The following is a 21,123-nucleotide window of genomic DNA, read 5'->3' as shown; positions in this document are numbered from 1 at the left end:
CAGCCGGCCCCAACAGACGCGCCCCGCTCCCTGCCCGCCTGCGGCCTGCTCTGCACGAGGGATGGCCCTGAGGAGAGGTGAGGCCCCCACGTGCCCCAGCCACTCACTTCGGTGGGGGGCGGCGACCGTGTGCCCCCAAGCCCACTGGGGTAGGGGCTGCCCCCAGGGAGGGCTCAGCTCTAGGTGGGCCGGGGCTCTGGGAGCCCATGGGGGAAATGTGGCCACTTGGGGTGGTGGGGTGCCTGGCCCTGGAGAATCGCTGTTGCCTCCTGCCCCCTCCTCTCCTACCCGAGGGCCCAGGCTGGCAGCGCAGGGGAGGAAGGGCCCCCACACTGCCACCCCAGGGGCCCTGCCTCAGACCCTCCACTGGGCCAGGGCGTGCTGCCCTCCCAGCTGCTCAGAGGCCAGGCTATTGCCACCCTGTCCCCTCTCGGAGCCTAGCCCAATCCAGCTGGTGTGTCCACCCTGGGACCCAGAACTCTCAGAGACCAGAGAGAGGCCTGATGTGGTGGGCAGCCCAGTGCCCAGTGGAACTTATGGGGGATTGTTGCTGTGGAGCCTGGCATCCTTTGTCCTGTGCCACAACCCAACCTCTGGTGGGTCAGTGGCCTGGGGTCCCCATCTGCCCTTGAGGCCTGCACCCTCTTCCTCTCCCCACACCAGCACTGGGCCAAGTCCCTGGGTGCATGCCGGACACACTACGGAGGTGAGTACCCCCCAGTCGGGGGTCTAGCTGGGGCAGCGGGCATCCAGCTCACTGTCCAGACAATCAGGGCAGCAAGCCTGCTCCAGAACGTTCTCTCACACTTTCCTCCAGGCCTGCCTGGCAGCCTAGCCTGGCTTGAGTGTCCACCTTGGGGATGCAGATGAACACACAGCCTAGTGGCCAGGTCCCCAGCCTTCAGTTTTCTCTGGAACAGGCACTGCCACCCCGTCGGTCCTGTGGGGTGGAAAGGGCAGTTGGTTTTGAACCAGATAAGGTCCCAGTCGTCCTGCCTGGTCTCCGCTTCCCATTTAAGTGGGGGACGCAGATCTCAGCCCATACCTTCTCTGGTCCGGTCAGCAGTACCTTCTCTAAACGGTTGTGTGCTGTGGTCCAGGTGTGTGGCTGAGGCCTGGAAGGTTCCATGTCTTGCTTGCCCTGGGCTCACATCCTGGGCCGCCTCAGTGCTGCCTCCCCAAGCCCCTCTCCCCACAGGAGGCCCGGCCCTGGTGGTGCTGCTGGTCTCCTGGGCAGTGCTGGGCTCCCACAGCCTGGAGGGAGAGGAGCCCGCGGCACCGGCAGACCCCGAGGGCCCCCAGTGCCCAGCCGTCTGCTCCTGCGGCCACGACGACTACACGGATGAGCTCAGCGTCTTCTGCAGTTCTCGGAACCTCACGCGGCTGCCCAGTGGCATCCCGGACGGCACCAGGGCCCTGTGGCTGGACGGAAACAACTTCTCCTTCATTCCCGCGGCCACCTTCCGGAACCTCTCCAGCCTGGGCTTCCTCAACCTGCAGGGCAGCGGGCTGGCCAGCCTGGAGCCACAGGCGCTGCTGGGCCTGCAGAACCTGTACCACCTGCACCTGGAGCGGAACCAACTGCGCAGCCTGGCGGCCCGCACCTTCCTGCACACGCCGGGCCTGGCCTCGCTCGGCCTCAACAACAACCTGCTCAGCCGGGTAGATGAGGGCCTCTTCAGGGGCCTTGCCCACCTCTGGGACCTCAACCTGGGCTGGAACAGCCTGGCCGTGCTGCCCGACACTGCATTCCAGGACCTGGCCAGCCTACGCGAGCTGGTGCTGGCGGGCAACAAGCTGGCCTACCTGCAGCCCGCGCTCTTCTGCGGCCTCAGCGAGCTCCGCGAGCTGGACCTGAGCAGGAATGCCCTGCGGAGCGTCAAAGCCAATGTCTTCGTCAAGTTGCCCAAGCTCCAGAAGCTCTACCTGGACCACAACCTCATCGCCGCCGTGGCCCCAGGTGCCTTCCTGGGCATGAAGGCGCTGCGCTGGCTGGACCTGTCACACAACCGCGTGGGTGGCCTCCTGGAGGACACCTTCCCGGGGCTGCTGGGCCTGCACGTTCTGCGCCTCTCACACAATGCCATTGCCGGCCTTCGGCCCCGGACCTTCAAGGACCTGCACTTCCTGGAGGAGCTGCAGCTCGGCTACAACCGTATCCGGCAGCTGCCGGAGGAGGCCTTCGAGGGCCTGGACCAGCTGGAGGTGCTGGCGCTCAACAACAACCAGCTCCAGGAGCTCAAGGCGGGCGTCTTCCTGGGCCTCTACAACCTGGCCGTCATGAACCTCTCTGGCAACTGTCTGAGGAACCTTCCAGAGCAGGCGTTCCAGGGCCTGGGCAAGCTGCACAGCCTGCACCTGGAGGGCAGCTGCCTGGGCTGCCTCGGCCCACACACCTTCACCGGCCTCTCGGGGCTGCGCCGGCTCTTCCTCAAGGACAACGGCATTGCGGCCATCGATGAGCAGAGCCTGGGGGGGCTGGCTGAGCTGCTGGAGCTGGACCTCACCTCCAACCAGCTCACGCACCTGCCTGGCCAGCTCTTCCAGGGCCTCAGCCACCTGGAGTACCTCCTCCTCTCCCGCAACCGGCTGTCTGCGCTATCGGTGGATGCCCTGGGGCCCCTGCAGCGCATCTTCTGGCTGGACATGTCGCACAACCGCCTGGAGGCGCTGCCTGAGACTGTGCTCGCGCCGCTGGGGCGGCTGCGCTACCTCAGCCTCCGGAACAACTCGCTGCGGACCTTCGTGCCGCAGCCCCCCGGCCTGGAGCGCCTGTGGCTCGAGGGCAACCCCTGGGACTGCGGCTGCCCCCTCAAGGCCCTGAGGGCCTTCACCCTGCAGCACCCGGGCGTCGTGCCCCGCTTTGTCCAGGCCATGGCGGAGGGAGACGACGACCGCCAGCCGCCCGCATACGCCTACAACAACATCACCTGCGCCAGCCCCCCCAGCGTCTTGGGCCTTGACCTGCGCGACGTCAGCGAGGCCCACTTTGCCCACTGCTGACCGGAGGCCGCCCTGGGGTCTGGACGGGCCCTCGCCACCCCAGGGGACATGGACCTGGGACCTGTGGGCCCCAGCCTGGTCCCTGAGGGCCTGACCAGGAGGGTTGGGGACACAGCCTCCCCAGCTATCATCAATTAAAAGCAACCCAATAAATGTGGCCGCGTATGAGGTTGTGTGGGGAGCTCAGGGAGGGAGGAGTGCTGGCTGGGCCGCGGGCCCCTCTATGCCGTGCCTGCCCCACCTCTGGCTGCCTTGGTCCCACACGCCTGTCCACAACCCTTCCTGTCCTGTGCCCAGACTCTCTTCTCGTCCACTAGTCCCCAGGCCCCATCCCCACCTGAGGAGTGGCGGGCACTTACTCAGGTCTTCCAGGAACCTCGGCATCTCAGCCCCCCTCGCTGGGCAGTGTCCTCGGAGGTGGCCTGGTCCTGGGACGCTGGGGCCCAGCTGCTCCTGCTGAGGCCAGCCTGGGGCCAGAGGGGGTGCAGACCCTCACTCTCCAGGTCCCTGTGCTCCTGGCTAAACCCCTCAACAGTTCTGGCCCCGCTCCCCACACCCCCACAAGAAACATCCATCCTTGGTACACTCCTCGCCTCCCCATCTGCCCCCACGAAGTGGTACCTGAGGGCTGCTTCCCCAGGCCCCCTGCCACCCGTGCCCCAGGGACCGTTCCACATTCTCTACTGAGCACCCCATCTCTCCCATTGGGAAGAACAGCACACCATGCCACCATTCTGCTTTCCAAAACTTCCCCCTCCTGGCCTGCCTTGGAGACGTGCAGGGAAAACCCCCAGGACTCTGTTTCACACTCACCTTTCTGCTCTTCAGCTCAACCCCTCAGGCCCGCAGCACGGAGGGCGGGGCGGGCACTTAGCTCTCACTGGGCCAAGCATGGCCACTCACACAAGTTACCCGACAAACTCTCCCCAAACGTATCTTCACCCGAGTCTTCAGGAGCCTGTCGATGACAGGGCTGTTGGCCCAGTTCCTGGGACTTAGGGAGTTGACACTGTCTGCCACAGGACATGGTGACACTAAGCCAGGGAGGCGGGACCAGAGCAGAATGATCTAGAAAGGTCAGACCTGTAACCACGGCGGTGGGACGCGTTTATTTTGGGCTCCTCTGAATTACAAGTTTGACACCTTACTGAGTGCTGCTGCCTGTTTCACCAGGATTATAGGCCCAGTGCGCTCCCAGACACACAAGCTTTGTGAACAACGTGGAGACTTGGCTGTCGGGAGCAGCCAGTCTGTCTGGGGCATGTAAGTACCGAGCTGCACCACCAGGGAGGTCAGGCCACGGCATCGCGACCTCACGCTATCCCCGGGCCCTGCCACAGGCCAACCAGGCGGAACCACCGACTGTCAGTGGCTCTGAGGCTGAGATGCTGCTGAAGCACCAGAAATGTCCAGGGCAGGCCCACGGGGAGAGGAGCACATGGTGACGGCAGCCCAGGGCCACAGGTTCCAGGAACCGTGCTGCCACCTCTGCTCCGGGCTGTGAGCACGAGCCCCACAGCACACAGAGGAGACACGCAAACTGCCTCGGTCAGGAAAGTCCAACAGGCACCTCGTTCAGAATCTTTTGGGCTATGCAGGAGAGCGCGGGAAACGCGGGGCTCTCGGGGAACCCCTGGATGAAGTCTCGGCCCTCCTCCAGGCTCCGCGTGAGCTCGGGGTCCAAGGGCACAGAGCCTGGGAGAGAGAAGGGAAGGGAGCAGAGAAGGGGCCAGGTGGTGAGAGCAAAGCCCAGGGCCAGGAGGCCATGTCCACGCTCCCCACAGCCCAGGAGCCCGCTGGCAGTGCCACTTTAGCCGAGAGCAGACACCTCTTGCTGAGGTGCCTGGCAGGAAGGTACTCTTGGCCTCAATCTCCACTGGGACGGCCAGCAACCCGCCCAGCAGGCCCGGCCCCACCACCTCTCGGGCTCCGGCCACTGGAAGAAAGCACAGAGCGAGTGCTGGGGACATGGTCCCGTGCCACCCACGGTGTCCCTGATACAGGCTCGCAGAGCCTCGGCCGCCCCTCTGCACCCCCGTGGTCTCAGCAGGCGTCTTAGCTGTGGACGCCCACTCAAAGCCCGGGGGGCTGCCTCTGTCCAGTTGGTGGGAACCAATTTGTTAGAGATTAGCTGACACTCGCAGCTCAGGGAGGACGGGACTTTCCACCCTCCTCTTCTCTTCCCTGGGCGCAGGAGGCGTAGGGAGGTAAGGCCACCTAGAGCAGGGGCCCCGGGGCAGCCCTGGCTCGCTCACCCAGGAAGGGGACTCCAGCGTGTCTGGCCAGCTCCTCACCGCCTCCCCTGGAGAAGATGTTGGTGCACTCCTAGAACACAGAGGTGTGGGGTCCACCTCCAGGCCTCTCACCACCCTCGAAGGGGAGGGGCCGACCACCCACGCCCCCGACTTCCTGCAACTTCCTACAACTCACCGCGCAGTGTGGGCAGACGAAGCCGCTCATGTTCTCCACGACCCCGATCACCCGCAACCCCACCTTCTTACAGAAGGTCAGCTCCCGCCTCACGTCCCCCACGGACACTGCCTGGAGACCAGGAAAGAGACAGGACCAGCTGATGGGCATCCCGAAAACTCAGCCAAGATGAGCGGAAAGAGTAGGGCAAAGTACCTGCCCCAGGGTGAGGGTGCTCCCGTAGTACCTGGGGTGTGGTGACCACGAGGGCCCCCAGGGGGCTGTAGGGGCGCAGGGCGTCCACCACGGCCATGTGCTCATCAGAGGTCCCCGGGGGCGTGTCCACAACCAGGTAGTCCAGCTGCCCCCAGGCCACATCGGACACAAACTGCTTTATCAGTGCTGTGGAGACCCAGGGTGGCCCGGGGTCGGGGAGAGAGCAGGCGAGGCAGGGTCTCACAAAGGGGTCACACGAAGCCCGGTGCCTCCTCCCAGCCCTGGGGCAGGGTGGTGTCTGTGGGTTCCGGTACCACCGGGCACCCCGAGAGCTGCGTGTGCCATTCCTCACCAGGGGCAGGATGAGTACAGCAAGGTGGGGAGACCCTTCCCCACCCTACCCCTAGGACTTCTGCTCTGGCCTTAGCTGAGGATGGCTAGCGCGGACCCTCCTGGGGCGGGTATCTGTGCCCGAGAGGTGGCCAGCGTGTCCTGGAAGCAGCCCCCACCCTGAGCTTGCTCTCACACCTGGCAGCCTCGCTCTGCCTACCAGAGGGAGTTTAATGCCATCTGCTTGTGCAAAGGCACCAGAGCCCCACCAGGCGCTCTGGGTGGTCTGAGCCCCAGGGGATGGACCAGGTGGCTGAAGGCTTCACAGCTGGGTCTCACGCTCTTGCCCCTCAGGCCCGCTGTCTGAATACTTGCGGGCTGACTGCTCAGGTGCACGGCGGGAGAGTCTTGGAAATGAAAAGGCCAGCACTAGAGTCTTTTGAACTTTACCGGAGGCTGGTGCTGTGGGGGGAGGGCTGTGTGGAGGAGAGCCAGCAGCCCTGGGGCTCCTGCACCAAGAGGGCAGCTGGGGAGGCCAGCAGGCTGACAGTACTGTCCCCTGGCAGGTCATTACCGTTCTTCTTGGGGCCTCTCCACACCACTGCCTCATCCGGCTTCTCTAGCAGGAAGCCCACAGACATGAGGGAGATGCTCTGCTCCTGGTCCACGAAGACAGGCACCCAGCCACTGTCGCACTGATGCACAGCCTTGCCCTGCACCCGGAGCATGCGGGGGATGCTGGGGCCACACAGGTCCACGTCGAGGATACCCACCTGCAAGGAGGCAGGACGTCCACGTGGCATGCAGGGCACCGGCCAAGGCCCACAAGGGGCAGGGGTGGCGGCTCAGGAGATGGGAGGCACTCACCTTCTTGCCTGCGTGGCGCAGGGCCAGGGCCAGCTCCGTGGAGATGGTGCTTTTCCCAACACCCCCCTTTCCCGAGAGAACGAGGATGATGTGCCGGACGCCGGCCAGGTTTCCAGGCTCTAGTCAGAAGGACAACAGGGGAGGAGGGCAGGGCTCTCCTTTGTACCAGCCACCCTCCATGCTCATTCACTGCGGGATCACCAGGTACTTCCTACATCCCAGGTCCTGAGACCAGGGCAGTCCTGAGACCTGCTCCATCACCCCGGCATGAGCAAACACGCCCCCGCGAAAGGGCTTCCAGCAGGCCCCAGACCCAACCTACCAGTTCCTCAAAAATGGCTGCTCCCACTCTGTTTGGGGCAGGGCTGCTAGGGCAGGAAATGCCTCAAACTGCTCCTCTTTCCAGCATGCACACCTGTGAGCTCATGTGCACCTGTGAGCTCATGCGCACAAGGCCAGCAAAGGCCAATTCGAGCCAAAGACTCCCAGCTGATTCCAAGGGAAATGGGTGGAGACTAACGTAAATAGGGCGCTCGTTACAGTCAGGAGGTACACCTGTGCCAGGGCAGCACTCACGGCTCTGAGGTCTGATCTGTAGGTGCCCAGCCCCCTCCCCTGGGGTCAGAAGAGGCACTCAAGGCAGCCCTGGCCTCCAGTTCTCAGGAGGGAGGCCACAGCTCTGCGGAAGCAACCACAATCGTGTGGGTGCGGACGTCAGGTCACCTGGATGGCTGAAGGTCGTGCCTTAAGAAACCCTGGGTACACAAGGGTGGCCAAGGCATCAGTGCCATGCCCCAGGCAGGCCCGGGCCCAACCACTCTGGGAAGCCCTGCTGGTCGCTCTGCCCCAGCTGCTCTTCCTTTCAATGAGCCTGAAATGCCACCCTGTAAATACTAACCATTCCAATCCCTGCCTCCCCACAGCAGTTGCCATCTGCATACAAACAACCCTAAGCCCCCTGCAAAATGCCCAACTTCTTGCCCCAGCGCCCTTAGGACCTCACCATTGAGACTCCTGCCTAGCCTGCAGCAAGCTGCTCACTCACTCCACCACCCTCACTGCATACCCGGGTCCCCAGGAGGGGCTCAACGAAAGGTGAATAAGCACTGTCCCCCCTCCTGACTCATCTCTCATGGGTAGGTTCAAAGGCCCCCGCCACCAAAGCCTCCCTAGAAAGAATTCAAGAGTGCTCCTGGCCTGGCTTTCCAGCAGGTCTTTGTCACAGATGCGTTCTAGCGCCTGTCCTGGGTCTCCGTCTGGTACTGGGGGCCGAGAGATCTCATAAGGTGACAAGGAAAGGGCGCCCCCCCAACCACCCAGATCATTGCCTACAAATACCTTGGACACCATGCCTCAGGCCACCTCTGCGTCAACTTAAAAGGCTATTACTTAAATTGCTTTAATATCAAAAAGTACTTGGGAATCAATTTCACCTTTCTTTGGTGTGGGTAGGGGTGGTCTGGTAGAAACTAGGGAAAGAACAAGCCAGATGTGGGTCCTGATTCCTACTCGCCCTTCATGCGGGTGCTGCACTGCCAAGCCCCTAATAGTGAAGACTTGCTCTCCTCACTGGTGGGACTGGGGAACTTTATCTGCTTGAGCATCACACAGGACACTGCTGCTCCCAAGTCACTTCTCACACAACAATCCTTAGGAGCCAACCACAAGAAACTTTCACTTGTAAGAATACTGAAAAAGTTTATAAACAGATTATCAACGATAATCCGACTGCCTATTAGATGTAAGAGGCTGCCCTGGAAGGGGCAAAGGAAAGCAGTATCTCCCCATGGAGGGAAGTAAAGGGCACCCTGTATGGATAAAAAGCCCAGTCAAACCTTAAGTCCGACCAAACCATGATTATTTGATACGCTGGACAAATATGGAAGTTTTTGTATGTAAAGAATCTTTCCAGAAAGATACGAGTGACACCAGGAGTTGCCTCTGGGCACAGGGAGGTTTACTGCAAAGCCCGTTAGGCTTTTCTACTTTCCATGTACATTTCCCCCTTAGTTAAAAGAGAAACCTTCATCCATCAATCTAGAAGCTATTCCTCTCACCTTGTAGTAAGTCTGCCCTTATAACAAACTTTTTCAGATTTTTCTCTCCAGCGTTACATTTATAATCCGATGGATGAATCCAGCGTTGTAAGAGCTTTGTGCTCATGGTACCAGACCTGAAGTCTTTTGGAAGACAACGTGGCTAAGCTGTGCGAATCCGATTGTGCCCAATGTACATATTCCGTCCCACGCAACTTTCCTTTATATATATATATCTCAAGGCTTAAAAAGCAGAATAATACTTCTACAAACAACTGCGAGTATGTGACGTTCCAGTTTCTCTTTCTTAGAGCTCCTTATTCAAGCAAGACTTCCTTCTAAGCGCCGTAATGACACACGCGAGCACCTCTGAGACCTTTACACTGTAAATCAGACGGTGTGCTAAAACCCGGAGCCCTGACCAGCAGCTGCGGGCCGGCCCCTTCCCTCTTCCCTCGGCGCCCGCGGGCCGAAAACGCCCCGCAGCCCAGCATACTCACCTGCTGCCGCCTCCATCCCACCCGGGTGGCCGCACGGCTTCCAGCCACTTCCTCCTCGCACAGTCCGCCTCCCTGCCTGAGTAAAGTGCCTTCGGACCAATGGGCAGCGCGAACCCTCCCCCTGGCTCCTCTTGATAGGCCCATTCGCGCTATCCTCAGCCAATCAGATCGCACGAGGGGGTGCACGCAGGTTCCGGCGCAGACGACATACAGGACCTAGACCCACTTCCGTGTCAACGCCCCGGCGTGAGGCCGCTTCTTTTCCTCGCCCCGCGTCCAATGGGCGCGCGGGCCTTGTCTCCGACCGCTTGAGATGTGGCCAATGGGGACGTCGGATCAGGATTGACAGATCCAGCAGCCTCTCAGCAAGAGGCGTGTGCCGCGAGGACCGCCCCTCACCCGTAGCCCCGGGCCGCGCGCGCTGCGGGGCCAATGCCGCGCAGGGGGCGGGCCGCGAGGGAGGGGATTGTTTACGTCTCGCTCGGGAGCGGAAAGTAGGGCACGGCAGGCCGGGCTGAGCGCGGCGGCGCAGAGCGGCTGCAGGTGAGCGGCTGGGCGCGTCCGCGACTCCCCGGGTCTCCCGGGCCCGGCCGCCCCGCCCGGCTCGACCCCGCCGCGCCCGCCGACCTTTCGGAGCTGCGGGCGGCGGGGCCGGCGCGCCTTTGTTCCTGCGGCGGCATCGGCGGCGGCAGGGCCGGGCGAGGCTGGCGAGGCGCTGCGCCGCAGGCCGGGCGGGGCGGCGGGCGGGAGGAACCCCGCAACCCCACCGATCCTGAGACAGTGCGATGCCTGATGGGGAAGCGACCCCTACTGCAGCGGGGTCAGTCTCGGGGCCGTGCATTGCGCGTGCACGGCCTGGCGCTTACTGTTGCTGCGGCGGTGGCGGGCGAGGAGTAGGCCGGGCCCACTCTGGCCGGTTCCAGTAACCAACCCTGGTCTGCAGACGGGCTCCTATCCCTCAAAAGCTCTGCCTGCGCCCATTCACTGCCGCCCCTCGGGGTCGTGGCAGGGCCCTCCTGGGGATTTCAAACCAGGGCAGAGCCGGGAAGTAGACGATCACAGAGGGCGACTTATTACTGTGAGTCGGGCATGGAAGTTGAGAGCCAAAGAGGGGAGGGGAAAGCGTTGTGGGGAAAGCGTTGTGGGCGAAGGGCTGGAAAGAGCTACCAGCCGGAACAGGGCCGGAACTTGTAGGCTTTGTAGGATATTGCATTTTATTGGAAGAACAGTGGCAAGCCCTGAAGAGTTAAAAACTCGTTAATTTAAAATTTTAAGATTTGTATTTCAAAAAAAGCTCGGTTGTAGTGAATGAAGTGGGAGGAGCCAGAGCGAAGACGAGTTGTGTGCGGGTGGGGCAGGCAAGGTGGCAGCAGGGGTGGAGAGGGATTCAGGACATGTTTCGGAGATGGTGTGGGGCGCGGAGGGCTGTGAGGCCATGGTGGGAGGGAGGAAAGAAGTGTTGGGGATGACTGCTGTGTGTCTGGCATGAGGAATTCGGAGGCTAGAAATGCCATTTGTCAAAATGGAGAATGGAGGAGGGGCAGGCAAGGTTTGAGATGCTTGAGGGATGTGCAGGAGGGACACTTGCATTCCTGAGGCGGAGCTCGGAGAGGGGCTGAGCTAGGCATTTGAGAGTCATGGATGTCAGGATGGCATTCCACACTCTCTACCTGGGTTTCATCAAGGTACTCGGACACTGGAGTGAGGTATGAGCTTGTGAAGAGAGTTCTGGACCCTGGGTGGGCTGGCACAGTCTGGGGGCCAAGTGCAGGGGGTGCTGGGGGACCTACCGGTGTGTCATATGTCTTTCTCTGCTCAGACCTTGTGCTTTCTTCCAGATCCTGCCCACCATGGCCAGGCGCCCACGGAGCAGCAGAGCATGGCATTTTGTCCTGAGCGCAGCTCGCCGAGATGCGGATGCCCGGGCTGTGGCTCTGGCAGGGTCCACCAACTGGGGCTACGACTCTGATGGGCAGGTAGGTTCCAGTGGGTGAGGTGGTCATGGCTGGACTAAACATTGCCTGAACTGAGACTGAAAGAGAAAGATGCCTCTGAGGGCAGAAAACAGGGCCAGCCTTAGCAGACCGTCCCCTGCGTGCGCTCTGCTTCTGCTCCCCCAGGCTCTTCACACTGGTTAAGGACACACGTGGCCCTGGGTGGCAGGACCTCAAGGCATATACTACGTTCCTCTGTAGACTTTTTTCTTTGAAGAGGGTGTCAGTGGGTACTTTGGTCAGTTCATTTAACTAAAACTTCTCCATTCCATTTACCCAACTGCTTTTCAAGGGTAGCTATTGTTACCTCTGTGTGCAACCTTCTGGACGTTTTCTCTGCCTGTTGAAGTCTGTACTCAACGTTTGTGTATATGCATCTAAAAAAAGAATTTTGATCTTTAAAGACCAACATTCCTGAGCCTTCCTGTGCTCAGGACCCTGAGCTCTGCGAGGCCCAGGAACACAGAGGCCGTGAGGAGGGCGGCTCAGCTGTCTGTCTGCAGTGCAGGTTCCTGATGGACCTGAGGGGTTTGCAACCAGAGCCTCACCACGCTGACTCCCGCCACAGGGGAGGGGTGGCGGGGCTGTGTGGCCTCTGTGCCTGCCATGGGGGGCATGTGGGGAGGGCTTCACAAGTCAGTTTCCTGAACCTCTCAGACCAGAGCTGGGCTTTGGCTCTGCCCTGAGTCACCTCTGTTGTTTTCAGGGTGATCTTCGGGTGACTTGGTTCTGCTCTGTCACAGCCACCCTGCCTGGGTGCCCTGGCTCAGCCAGGTGTCTGGGTGGGGACAGGTGCCTATCCTCCCCCAGCTCTCAGTGAGGGCAGCTGAGTCCCGTGGAAGCACCAGGGCTTGGGGCAGAATTGGAGGCAACATCCTGGGTCCCCTTCCTGGGGCCTCCCTTAGCTCCCTGCCCAGGCCAGCGAAAGGCCCCGGCCTGCATTCCTGTCCCACCTCCAGCTTCCACTGACCACGTGGCCTGGAGCAGTCTTTTCTCCTGTCTGTCCCTGCCTCTCTGGCTCATCGCTGTGGGATGTGGGAGGCGTCCAGGGGCTGGGGGTGCAGTGTCTGATACGCACCTGTGGCTCATCCGGTCACCTAATGGGCCTGGAGTACTTGTGTGCATGTGTGGATGGAGAGAGCGTGTCACCCCAGCACCTTTGAAGGCCGAACACACGTCCCTGTCTTCGCTACTCTAAGCTCTCCTTACAGCTTGCGGTGGGGCCGGGTCTGCCCTCTGCACAGGGGGTTGTGTGCTGGGTGCCAAGCAGTGTGACCCCCGGGGCCAGCAGTGCTCAGGTCTGTGCCCCTGGCTCCTGACTCAGTGGGAAGGGATTGTCTCCTCTGGCAGCAGTGGGCCTGCCTTGACTTGTGGGGGATTGCTCTTCCCCGCGAGCGGGGTGCTTTGGGCCTGCTGCCACTGCCCTTGCTGCTGTCTGTCTCCAACTGGGGCTCAACCTCCTTGCTCCTTGAGCTGTCTCTGCCATCGGTTCCCAGAGCTCCTGTGTGGCACTTGGGGCTGAGTGTAATAACAAAGAAACTCAGTTCCGGTGGGAGGAGGCAGGTGAGCAGGACCCAGAAGAGCGTCAGGGAAGCCTACGAGAAGGGAAGAGGAGAAGGAAGAGGACGCAGTGTGAGAGGCTGGAAGAGCCTCTTTGAAGTGGTATCTGAAAGCCATCCAGGGGCAAACAGACCCCCACCCCTGCCCCATGGGGTGGACAGGGCAGAGGAGGAGGCTGGGCAGGGAGGGGGTCTTATATTCTCTGATGAGAGTAAGTCTGTGGGCTTTGTTCTCAAGGCAGCAGGATTCCCAGGTCTGAACAGGTCACCCAGACCGCTGTGTGGAGGGCATTTCAGGGGGGCCAGAGGAGCACCCAGAGGCCAGGAGAGTGAGGGTGGAGGCCAGAGCCGCACCAGGACCCCAGGCGAAGCTGGGAGGGCTTGGAGAGCAGGCATGCAGAGGCTGCCTGCACCCCTGGGACCTGAGACCCCCAGGCCCTCACTGGTCGGCCAGATGTCAGAGCCTGGGTGGGTGTCTTGAGGGGCCCACGTGGCTCCAGAACAGGAACAAGGTGTACAGAGGCACCCTTGCTGGCCTCCAGGAGGGTCTGTGGGTCAACTGGTCCCCGGAACCAGACCAGCTCAGCCTTGGCGTCTGGCCCCTGGGCCAAGATCAGGCCCTCAAGGCTTGGAGTCCGTTCTGTGAGGACTGAGAGCCACATGCAGAGGGCCAAGGCCCAACTGAATGTTTTCCTGCCGCAGCCTGAGACCACGGGGCTCGCTCGTCAGGGTCCTGTGATGGGGGTTGAGAGCACACCCTTGCACGGACAAGGGGGCCACGGCCTGAGACAGGTGTGCAGGCCCTGCCACGGCCATCGGCTCCCCTGGAGCCCAGCTGCTGCCACGGGGAGACCAGGTGCCTTCATTAGGTCAGCAGTGGACTTTGCTGTCATGCTCCCGTTTATCACAATCTACATGTTCTCTGGACAATGACGATGGCTAAGCATGCAGCCCCGTCTTGCGGCTTATTAGTGGCTGGGCCTCCGGGGCCCTCTACTCCATTCCCAGGAAGCCACTGGCATGGTAGGCCTTTGGCAAGGAGGCCCCCTTGCAGCTCCTGAGCCAGAAGAGGTGTCCAGGGTCACTGTGGCTGTCTGGCTGAGCCCTTGAGACCTGAGGAGGCCCTTTGAGGCCAAAGCCCCAGATCCCTTCCTTGGGGCGTCCAGCCGTTCACCCGTGGGCCTGGGGTGGGTGGCAGGGCAGGTGGGGGAAGGGGTTGGTTGGGCCGGCGGAGGGCAGGAGGCGGGAACAGCTGGCCCTTTCCCCTCAGCACAGCGACTCAGATTCCGACCCCGAGTATGCATCTCTGCCGTCATCCATCCCCAGCGCTGTGCCTGTGACCGGGGAGTCCTTCTGCGACTGTGACAGTCAGAGTGAGGCCTTCTGCGGCAGCCTGCACGCTGCCCACCGGGGCAGGGACTGCCGCTGCGGGGAGGAGGACGAGTGTGAGTGTGAGGGCCTGCGACGGGTGGGTGGACCTCCTGGCCAGGGTGGGGTGGGAGCCTGCCGAGCCTGGGCCTCTTCTCTCGCAGATTTTGACTGGGTCTGGGATGACCTGAATAAGTCCTCAGCCACCCTGCTGAGCTGTGACAATCGGAAGGTCAACTTCCACATGGAGTACAGCTGTGGCACAGCGGCCATCCGGGGCACCAAGGAGCTGGGGGAGGGCCAGCACTTCTGGGAGATCAAGATGACCTCGCCTGTCTACGGCACTGACATGGTAAGTGGCCGGCAGGGTGGGGGGAGGGGTGCCGGGCACCTTGGTCCCCAGCCCCCTCTGCCAGTCCCGCTGTTCCCAGATGGTGGGCATCGGGACATCGGACGTCGACCTGGACAAGTACCACCACACGTTCTGCAGCCTGCTCGGCCGGGACGAGGACAGCTGGGGCCTCTCCTACACGGGTGCGTGGGGTCCCCAGGGTGGGCGGGGCTGGGGGGCCCTGAGGCTGCAGGGCTCACCCCGACCCTGCTGCCCCCAGGCCTCCTCCACCACAAGGGCGACAAGACGAGCTTCTCCTCCCGGTTCGGCCAGGGCTCCATCATTGGCGTGCACCTGGACACCTGGCATGGGACGCTGACCTTCTTTAAGAACAGGAAGTGCATAGGTGAGGGCGTGACTCTGACATGTGCCCGCAGAGCGTGGCTGCCACTGAGCTCCTGGTGAGGCTGAGGGCCCTGAAAGGCCATCCTTGCAGAAGCCTGAGGTCCCAGGGTCCCCAGAACCGGGCAAGGGCGGCGGGTAGGTGGAAATCCCAGCATCCTTCGTCCCCGTAGGAGAGCCTGAGCTTAGGGTTCAGGCTGTGCCACCTCCCCACCCCCAGGAGTGGCAGCCACCAAGCTGCAGAACAAGAGGTTCTACCCGATGGTGTGCTCCACGGCGGCCAAGAGCAGCATGAAGGTGATCCGCTCCTGTGCCAGCATCACCTCCCTGCAGTACCTGTGCTGCTACCGCCTGCGCCAGCTGCGGCCCGACTCTGGGGACACGCTCGAGGGCCTGCCCCTGCCGCCCGGCCTCAAGCAGGTGCTGCACCACAAGCTGGGCTGGGTCCTGAGCATGAGCTGCGGCCACCGCAAGCCCCCCGCGCCCTCGCCCACAGCCAATCCCAGCAGCCCCGAGACCCGGCACTGCCAGAGGAAGCGCTGCCGAAGGACCTAGCTTGTTTCCCAGTGAAAACTGCCTTCTACAGCTGGGATGGCGTTTTCTGTTTCTCCCTTTGGACCACCCTCCAGGGCAACAGGAGAGGGAGGACTGAACCAAGGTTTGTCTCGGCTGCCCCCCTGCCACCCGGCTGGGAGAGGCCTTGCTACAGGGGCTCCGGGGCCGTTATCCCTGTGATCCGGAGACCCGGACTTCCTAGTCTGTCTGCTTCCTGTGCCGGGTGTGGGAGCAGCCACTTTCCTTCTCAGAGTCTCTGGGGAGCTGCTGCCCCAGCATGTCTAGACTCGGGCTGCAGGCCTGGGAGACTCGTCTGCTGCCTGTGAGGAGGACGGCTTTGTGAGAGGTCGGCTCTTCCTGCTGTCGCCGCCGGCCTTGGGTTTTTCTTAACTTGCTTTGCATGTTGTCAGCTGCTGTTCCTCTCGTCTGAGGCTGAAAACGACCGTAATAAACTTAGAGTTTACATCTGATGCTTACATACCTATGGAACGAAAGGGGTCGGACTGAGGCCTGGGGCTGACAGGTGTCCACAGCTTTTCTCCTGTTTGGGGGGGTCACAGCACCCTTGAGGAGTGACGGCCTGGTTCTTTTTTCTCCCTCAAGACCTTGTCTTAATGCTTCTCCTTTCTGAAGGTGCCCGCCTCCCCTGCCCCCGCAGCCTCCAGGTGACCGGCGTTTGCTCTGTGGGGCCCTGAGGCGCTGCCCAGCCCTTCCTGCCTGTCCTAGCTGGCTAGCAGCCCCTCTGCCAGTGTGTACAGGGCCCAGGGCATATGAGCCCTGCCCCCATCTTCTCCAGACCTTCCAGCCGGCTTGGTATCTCCTGGAGAGAATTTCCTCTTCTGCCCATCCCAGTTATGCAAGAACTTTCTCTGCTGCCCCTCCTGCGCCATCTTGGGGTCAGACCTGCCTGAGAGCCCCGGTGCAGGTCGTACTGGCTGTCTTGCTCCCGCACACCACCGCTCGTGGTTTCTAGTCTGTTCCCTGGGCGGGCTGCATTCAGTCCTGCCAGTAGGTGGGAGAAGGGCCCACCTGGTACCACAGGCGTGGTCAGGAGCCCAGGTCCAGCAGGAGGTTGGGGTTGGTGGTCGTCAGGAAGAGGCAGATGTGGCGGGAGAGGTCAGGTCCCACCCTGTGGGGCTGCACATCCTCGCCCATCTTCACAGGGAGGTCAGCCAGGAGGGCTAGGCGCTCCTGCTCCATGCCACAGGCCACGTACACCTAGGGCAGGCACAGGGATGGGCGGGGCAGGCCTCGGGGACCTGGCCTCCATATCTGGGAGTCTGGTTGGGGGGCGGGGGGCCCACCTGTTGCAGAAGGCAGGGGGAGGGGAAGGCAGCGACAACAGCATTGGCCACAGCCGGGCTGACGCAGTTGAACTGCCTGATCTGCTGCCACCAGGCCCCCCGCGGGCCGGTGCCATCTCTTGCCACTATTCTCGGCTGCTGCCCAGCGCCCGGTGGTGCAGAAGGAAAAGGCCCCAGACTCCCTGGACTGCCTGGGAAGGGGAGGATGCAGGGAAGTGCCTAGACTCTTCATCACCTCTCCTGAACGCCCCGCCCCCAGCTCAACAAAACCCTCAGCCCCCTCTGCTCTAGAGGCCAGAGAGGTGCCACCCCGCCCGGCACTCCCACCCCTCCCGCTGCAGCCCCCAGCAGGGTGAGGGTCACACACTTGAAGGGACGCTGGGTGAGGGCCTTGGTGAAGGCACACACATGCTGACTCAGCTCCTGCCAGGAGGCCACCAACAGCACATCCACGTTTGCCCAGAGCTGCAGGAGCACCAGGGCCTGAGAAGGAGATGAGCCCGTGGGTGTGGGTCAGAGGGTTCCCATGGGGGACACCCAGCTGCGACCAACCCCGCATGCCACCCACGTGCCAAACCAGCCCCTGCTGGGTCTCGGAGAGCAGCCCAAGGGCCAGAGCCCATGCCAACCATCTGGCCCAACCCAACTGTCCTCACCTCCTCCACCTCGGGCCAGCCAACTGCCACCTTGGCACGAGCCACCGCTGGACGCTCTGGCTGCCATATCTCCTGGGTGCTGGACTGGTAAGACCTATGCAGAGGTGACCGTCCCTCTGGCTCCCCACCCTCCATGAGTTCTCCTCCCGCCCCCAGAGCCCGCCCAAGGGAGAGGGTTAGCTGTGACACCAGCCCCCAGGGCCACCCCTGCCTTTCGCCCGAACTCTCCCATCCCAGGCAGGCTGGCTAAGGGTGTTAGGGTAACCGGTACCACAGGTAAACATCCAGCCCAATGACAGCCAGGTGGAGGCAGGCAGGGCTCTCAGGAGTGATCCAGGGCACAGAACAGGTTGGGCCACATGTCTGCAAGCCAAGAAGGTTTACCACACCTGTTCCTCGGGGCTGCGGCAGGCGGGGCCCACCGGCAACCGCCAGTTTGCAGGAAGCAGGGGAGTGAGCCCAAGAACAACCCCGCGGTGCTGGGAGGAGACAGGGATGGACTCCTCCGCCCAACCAGCTCTCTTTAGAAAACCAGCTCTGTGCCTCCCACATGATCAAGAAGATCTATGAAAGAATCCGGGCACACCCCAGGCTCCTAGCAGAGTTGGACTGAACCCTCCTCCCCATTCCTGGTCCACCTCTGCACCCCAGCCTGGCATTTGCTTGACATACACAGGTGCTTGATAAACGGAGAACCTTGAACTCTGGGACCTGGCAGAGGGTCTAACCTAATGACACTCTGGTGCAAACATCAGCTGAGCAATCCCTATTTCTCCCACCAGGCGGCAGCTGAGCGGTTGGGTGTCACAAGGTGGACTGCACGGCCAGCCTGCAGCCCTAGTCCCCAGGCCCCCTCTCAGCAGTTTACCACCTGATTTCTGACTCAGTTCTCAAGAGAACCCTCCTTATCCTGGCTTCTACCCTCAAGAAGCAGCCGTGGCTCCCACCTGCTCCCAGACCAAGAGCCTAGCTGGCTTCCCCCATCTTACCCACAACATCCAAAATAGGGAACCCAGCCCCTCACGATCTGTGGTCAGGGATTACTCCTTCCTCCCTCCCTCCCGCACCTGGGTCAGCTAGACAACGCCCTGCAGAAACTCCTCAGGCTCCAGCAGCAGCAGCCGGTCCTGCTCATCCGCAGCCCGCACCTCAGGAGGCCCCTGTGGGAACATACAGGGTACTGTTGCCCACCCTTGGCCTCGTGCACCCCGGGCCATGGCCTGGGCACCCGAGGAGTCCTGAGGCTTACGCAGGTTCTTCCCAGACCGCTCTACAGAAACCTAGCGTCCCACCTTCTACTGAGACGAAAAGTAGCGCAGGCCTGCCAGGCAGCAACACCTGTGGCCACAGCCTGGATGGAATGGAGCATCCCTCAGCAGCAGTTGCGTTCAGGCTCTGGATCTCAGCCCGCAACTTACCAAGAGTGGCCTGTGCATCACTCACTCAGCGTTCCCCGTTCTCAGTTTACTGGTAGGTAAAACGTACACAATTGCTGCAGCTGCCTCTCAAAAGAGCTTTGTCACATAAAACACCCAACCCAGGGCTGCATTCCGTAAACCCAGGACACTCACACTGAAGGGGCAAGGGTCTGGCTTCACTCTGCTCCACCTGAGGCTCCAGGCAGGGCGCTCGGGCTCCACGAGGTACTCATAGCCCAGGGCGTCCAGAGCCTCCATCAGGATGTCGGCACCGGCATCTTCCAGAATGGCTGGATGGGGCAGAGGGACAGTCAGCTGTCACTGCTTCCTTCTCCCACGAGAGGACACTACTTGGGTGGGGACAGCAGCCCCACAGCCTCCACAGCGTGTTACCAACATACTGATTCCCATCCGGCTCCCAGAGCGCAGATAAACAAGCTCCCCAAGGCCGAGCTCCCCACCCCGGGCCGCTGCCCGCGCCCGCCCGCACCTGGGTCCACGAGCACCGCCAGGCGCCGCACGGCTTGCTCGGGCCGCAGACGCCGCAGCACCTCGGCGGCCGCCCTGCGCTCCTCCGCCGGGTCCCGGACCCTGGCGGCGGCCTCCTCGCCTGCGGGGCCCTCGGTGTCCGAATCCGAGATCTCCCAGGTCGGGGGCTGCAGCTATCCCCGGCCCCGGCGCGAGCCACCGGGCGTCCTAGACCCAGCCCTCGCCATGGCCCGCCCGGCCTCTTCTCCCCTTCCGGCCGCGCCCGGACGCCTTTGCGGGGGACACCGGCCGCTTCCGGCGTCGGGCGCGCCCCGCGGCGCGCGGTGGCATCTTCCGGTCGGAGCGCGGAGGCTGCCCGGCCATGGCGCGGAAGAAGGTGCGGCCGCGGCTGATCGCCGAGCTGGCCCGCCGCGTGCGGGCCCTGCGCGAGCAGCGGGAGCGGCCGCGCGATTCGGAGCGCTACGCCCTGGACTACGAGACGCTGACGCGGCCGCACTTGGGCCGCAAGCTGCCCGCGCGAGCCTGGGCCGACGTGCGCCGCGAGAGCCGCCTCCTGCAGTTGCTCGGCCGCCTCCCGCTCTTCGGCCTGGGCCGCCTTGTCACGCGCAAGTCCTGGCTGTGGCAGCACGACGAGCCGTGCTACTGGCGCCTCACGCGGGTCCGGCCCGACTACACGGCGCAGGTGCGTGCACGGTGCCCACCCCTCAGCTCCCCGCACCGCGGGGCACCACTGTCTCCCCTGCGCGCGACTTTGTGGGACAGGATATCCTGTCACCCGAGCCCTGGGCAAGCGAGCTTTCTGAGCTGATCTCCTCCCCACTTGCTTTGCAGAACTTGGACCACGGGAAGGCCTGGGGCGTCCTGACCTTCAAAGGTAAGGCGTCCAAACCCGGTGGGGAGGCTGCCGGCAACAGATTGTTCCGCCAACGTGTGTGCAAGAAGCCTCGTCCTTCTTTCCCCAGGAAAGACGGAGAGTGAGCCTCGGGAGATAGAACAGGTCATGTACCACGACTGGCGGCTGGTGCCCAAGCACGAGGAGGAGGCCTTCACCGCTTTCACGCCGGCGCCGGAGGACACAATGCGCACTGTGCCCTACCCGCCGCTCCTCCGCGCAATGATTCTAGCAGAGCGACAGAGAAATGGAGACACCAGCACGGAGGAGCCCATGCTCAATCTGAACAGGATACGCATTGATCCATGGGACTATCCTGAGAACCAGGAGTCGAAGAGAAAGACCAAGGGCACCGCAGTCTAAAATGCCAGAGTGGACAGGCTGCCGCCAGGGTGCAAGCCAGTGGCCACCATTTTCAGTTACACCTGAATCAGCCCCCTGGGAGCTTGGATCCTACCTCCCCGTGACTTGTTGAGGTTCTACATTTTCTTGGAAAAGGGTGGGGTCAGACCTTGCACCTTGTGTCTTTCCTCTGTTCCCGCTGCCCCAACACGCAGATCTGACTGAGGGGGCCTCGCAGGAGGTGGCTGCTGGGGGAAAGCCGGAAGCAGCAGGGCCCGCAGGTTTGGAGCCCCGGTGCTGGCTCCTGTCACTTCCACGCTGGCTTCCCTCCCTATGACCTGTTGCCTCTGCCGGGACCCAGGTAGAAACTGAACGCGAATAAAGGCACATGAAGCAGCCCTGGGTTGTGGCTTCTTTGAGTTTGGGATACCAAAGCGGGCTCTTGGCAGGGC

General features: G+C 62.3%; 5 protein-coding genes across 12 annotated transcripts; 3 read left to right on the top strand and 2 right to left on the bottom strand.

Annotated features, from left to right (window-relative positions):
- Window positions 1-873: 873 nt before the first annotated feature.
- IGFALS (insulin like growth factor binding protein acid labile subunit) lies at window positions 874-3,156 on the top strand (the record flags this gene model as incomplete). The annotated part of the gene is made up of 1 exon (XM_068525054.1): window positions 874-3,156. A coding segment is annotated over one exon (2,130 nt), but the record flags the coding sequence as incomplete, so codon positions are not given.
- Window positions 3,157-4,381: 1,225 nt separating this feature from the next.
- On the bottom strand, window positions 4,382-9,526 carry NUBP2 (NUBP iron-sulfur cluster assembly factor 2, cytosolic). 2 transcript variants are annotated; one of them, XM_068525063.1, is made up of 7 exons: window positions 9,362-9,526; window positions 6,826-6,944; window positions 6,533-6,731; window positions 5,660-5,814; window positions 5,434-5,544; window positions 5,259-5,328; window positions 4,382-4,698 (listed from the first exon to the last, which is right to left on the bottom strand). In XM_068525063.1, exons 1-7 carry the CDS (start codon window positions 9,375-9,377, stop codon window positions 4,553-4,555), a joined length of 816 nt encoding a protein of 271 aa, XP_068381164.1. In that variant the 5' UTR covers window positions 9,378-9,526; the 3' UTR covers window positions 4,382-4,552. The 2 variants fall into 2 exon arrangements, with proteins under 2 accessions (XP_068381164.1, XP_068381163.1); XM_068525062.1 differs by lacking the exon at window positions 9,362-9,526 and adding an exon at window positions 8,883-9,337.
- A 298-nt stretch (window positions 9,527-9,824) lies between these two features.
- Window positions 9,825-16,040, top strand: SPSB3 (splA/ryanodine receptor domain and SOCS box containing 3). 7 transcript variants are annotated; one of them, XM_068525059.1, is made up of 7 exons: window positions 9,825-9,904; window positions 11,200-11,337; window positions 14,241-14,359; window positions 14,447-14,634; window positions 14,714-14,816; window positions 14,894-15,019; window positions 15,236-16,040. In XM_068525059.1, exons 2-7 carry the CDS (start codon window positions 11,273-11,275, stop codon window positions 15,568-15,570), a joined length of 936 nt encoding a protein of 311 aa, XP_068381160.1. In that variant the 5' UTR covers window positions 9,825-9,904; window positions 11,200-11,272; the 3' UTR covers window positions 15,571-16,040. The 7 variants fall into 7 exon arrangements, with proteins under 7 accessions (XP_068381160.1, XP_068381159.1, XP_068381156.1 ...); XM_068525058.1 differs by having other exon boundaries at window positions 14,185-14,359; XM_068525061.1 differs by lacking the exon at window positions 9,825-9,904 and adding an exon at window positions 10,203-10,439 and having other exon boundaries at window positions 14,185-14,359.
- On the bottom strand, window positions 15,917-19,800 carry EME2 (essential meiotic structure-specific endonuclease subunit 2). Its single transcript, XM_068524760.1, is given in 11 exon segments — window positions 15,917-16,002; window positions 16,600-16,788; window positions 16,875-17,000; window positions 17,002-17,065; window positions 17,242-17,357; window positions 17,531-17,624; window positions 17,802-17,893; window positions 18,598-18,690; window positions 19,102-19,238; window positions 19,439-19,610; window positions 19,723-19,800. Coding segments are annotated over 10 exon segments (1,143 nt in total). The 3' UTR covers window positions 15,917-16,002; window positions 16,600-16,617.
- Window positions 19,761-21,069, top strand: MRPS34 (mitochondrial ribosomal protein S34). The gene is made up of 3 exons (XM_068565992.1): window positions 19,761-20,119; window positions 20,269-20,311; window positions 20,400-21,069. The coding sequence occupies exons 1-3, from the start codon at window positions 19,799-19,801 to the stop codon at window positions 20,690-20,692; spliced, it is 657 nt and encodes a 218-aa protein (XP_068422093.1). The 5' UTR covers window positions 19,761-19,798; the 3' UTR covers window positions 20,693-21,069.
- Window positions 21,070-21,123: the final 54 nt, after the last annotated feature.

This window comes from Eschrichtius robustus, chromosome 16 (genome assembly GCF_028021215.1).
Source record: "Eschrichtius robustus isolate mEscRob2 chromosome 16, mEscRob2.pri, whole genome shotgun sequence".
Lineage (NCBI taxonomy): Eukaryota > Metazoa > Chordata > Mammalia > Artiodactyla > Eschrichtiidae > Eschrichtius > Eschrichtius robustus.
The sequence above is the reverse complement of the archived record's forward strand: the minus strand, read 5'-3'. Positions and strand labels throughout refer to the sequence as shown.

What these genes read in the sequence shown, in the direction of transcription:
- NUBP2 (XM_068525062.1), bottom strand. Translation starts at nt 8,988, where the DNA reads ATGAGCACAAAGCTCTTACAACGCTGGATTCATCCATCGGATTATAAA. An exon ending in AAGGGCAGACTTACTACAAG is followed by an intron (nt 6,945 to 8,882) that starts GTGAGAGGAATA and finishes CCTTCTGACTAG; the next exon opens with AGCCTGGAAACCTGGCCGGC. An exon ending in TCGTGGTCACCACACCCCAG is followed by an intron (nt 5,545 to 5,659) that starts GTACTACGGGAG and finishes CCTGGTCTCCAG; the next exon opens with GCAGTGTCCGTGGGGGACGT.
- SPSB3 (XM_068525055.1), top strand. Translation starts at nt 11,212, where the DNA reads ATGGCCAGGCGCCCACGGAGCAGCAGAGCATGGCATTTTGTCCTGAGC. An exon ending in GCTACGACTCTGATGGGCAG is followed by an intron (nt 11,338 to 14,184) that starts GTAGGTTCCAGT and finishes CTTTCCCCTCAG; the next exon opens with CACAGCGACTCAGATTCCGA. An exon ending in CTGGGGCCTCTCCTACACGG is followed by an intron (nt 14,817 to 14,893) that starts GTGCGTGGGGTC and finishes TGCTGCCCCCAG; the next exon opens with GCCTCCTCCACCACAAGGGC.
- MRPS34 (XM_068565992.1), top strand. Translation starts at nt 19,799, where the DNA reads ATGGCGCGGAAGAAGGTGCGGCCGCGGCTGATCGCCGAGCTGGCCCGC. An exon ending in GGCCCGACTACACGGCGCAG is followed by an intron (nt 20,120 to 20,268) that starts GTGCGTGCACGG and finishes CTTGCTTTGCAG; the next exon opens with AACTTGGACCACGGGAAGGC. An exon ending in GGGCGTCCTGACCTTCAAAG is followed by an intron (nt 20,312 to 20,399) that starts GTAAGGCGTCCA and finishes TTCTTTCCCCAG; the next exon opens with GAAAGACGGAGAGTGAGCCT.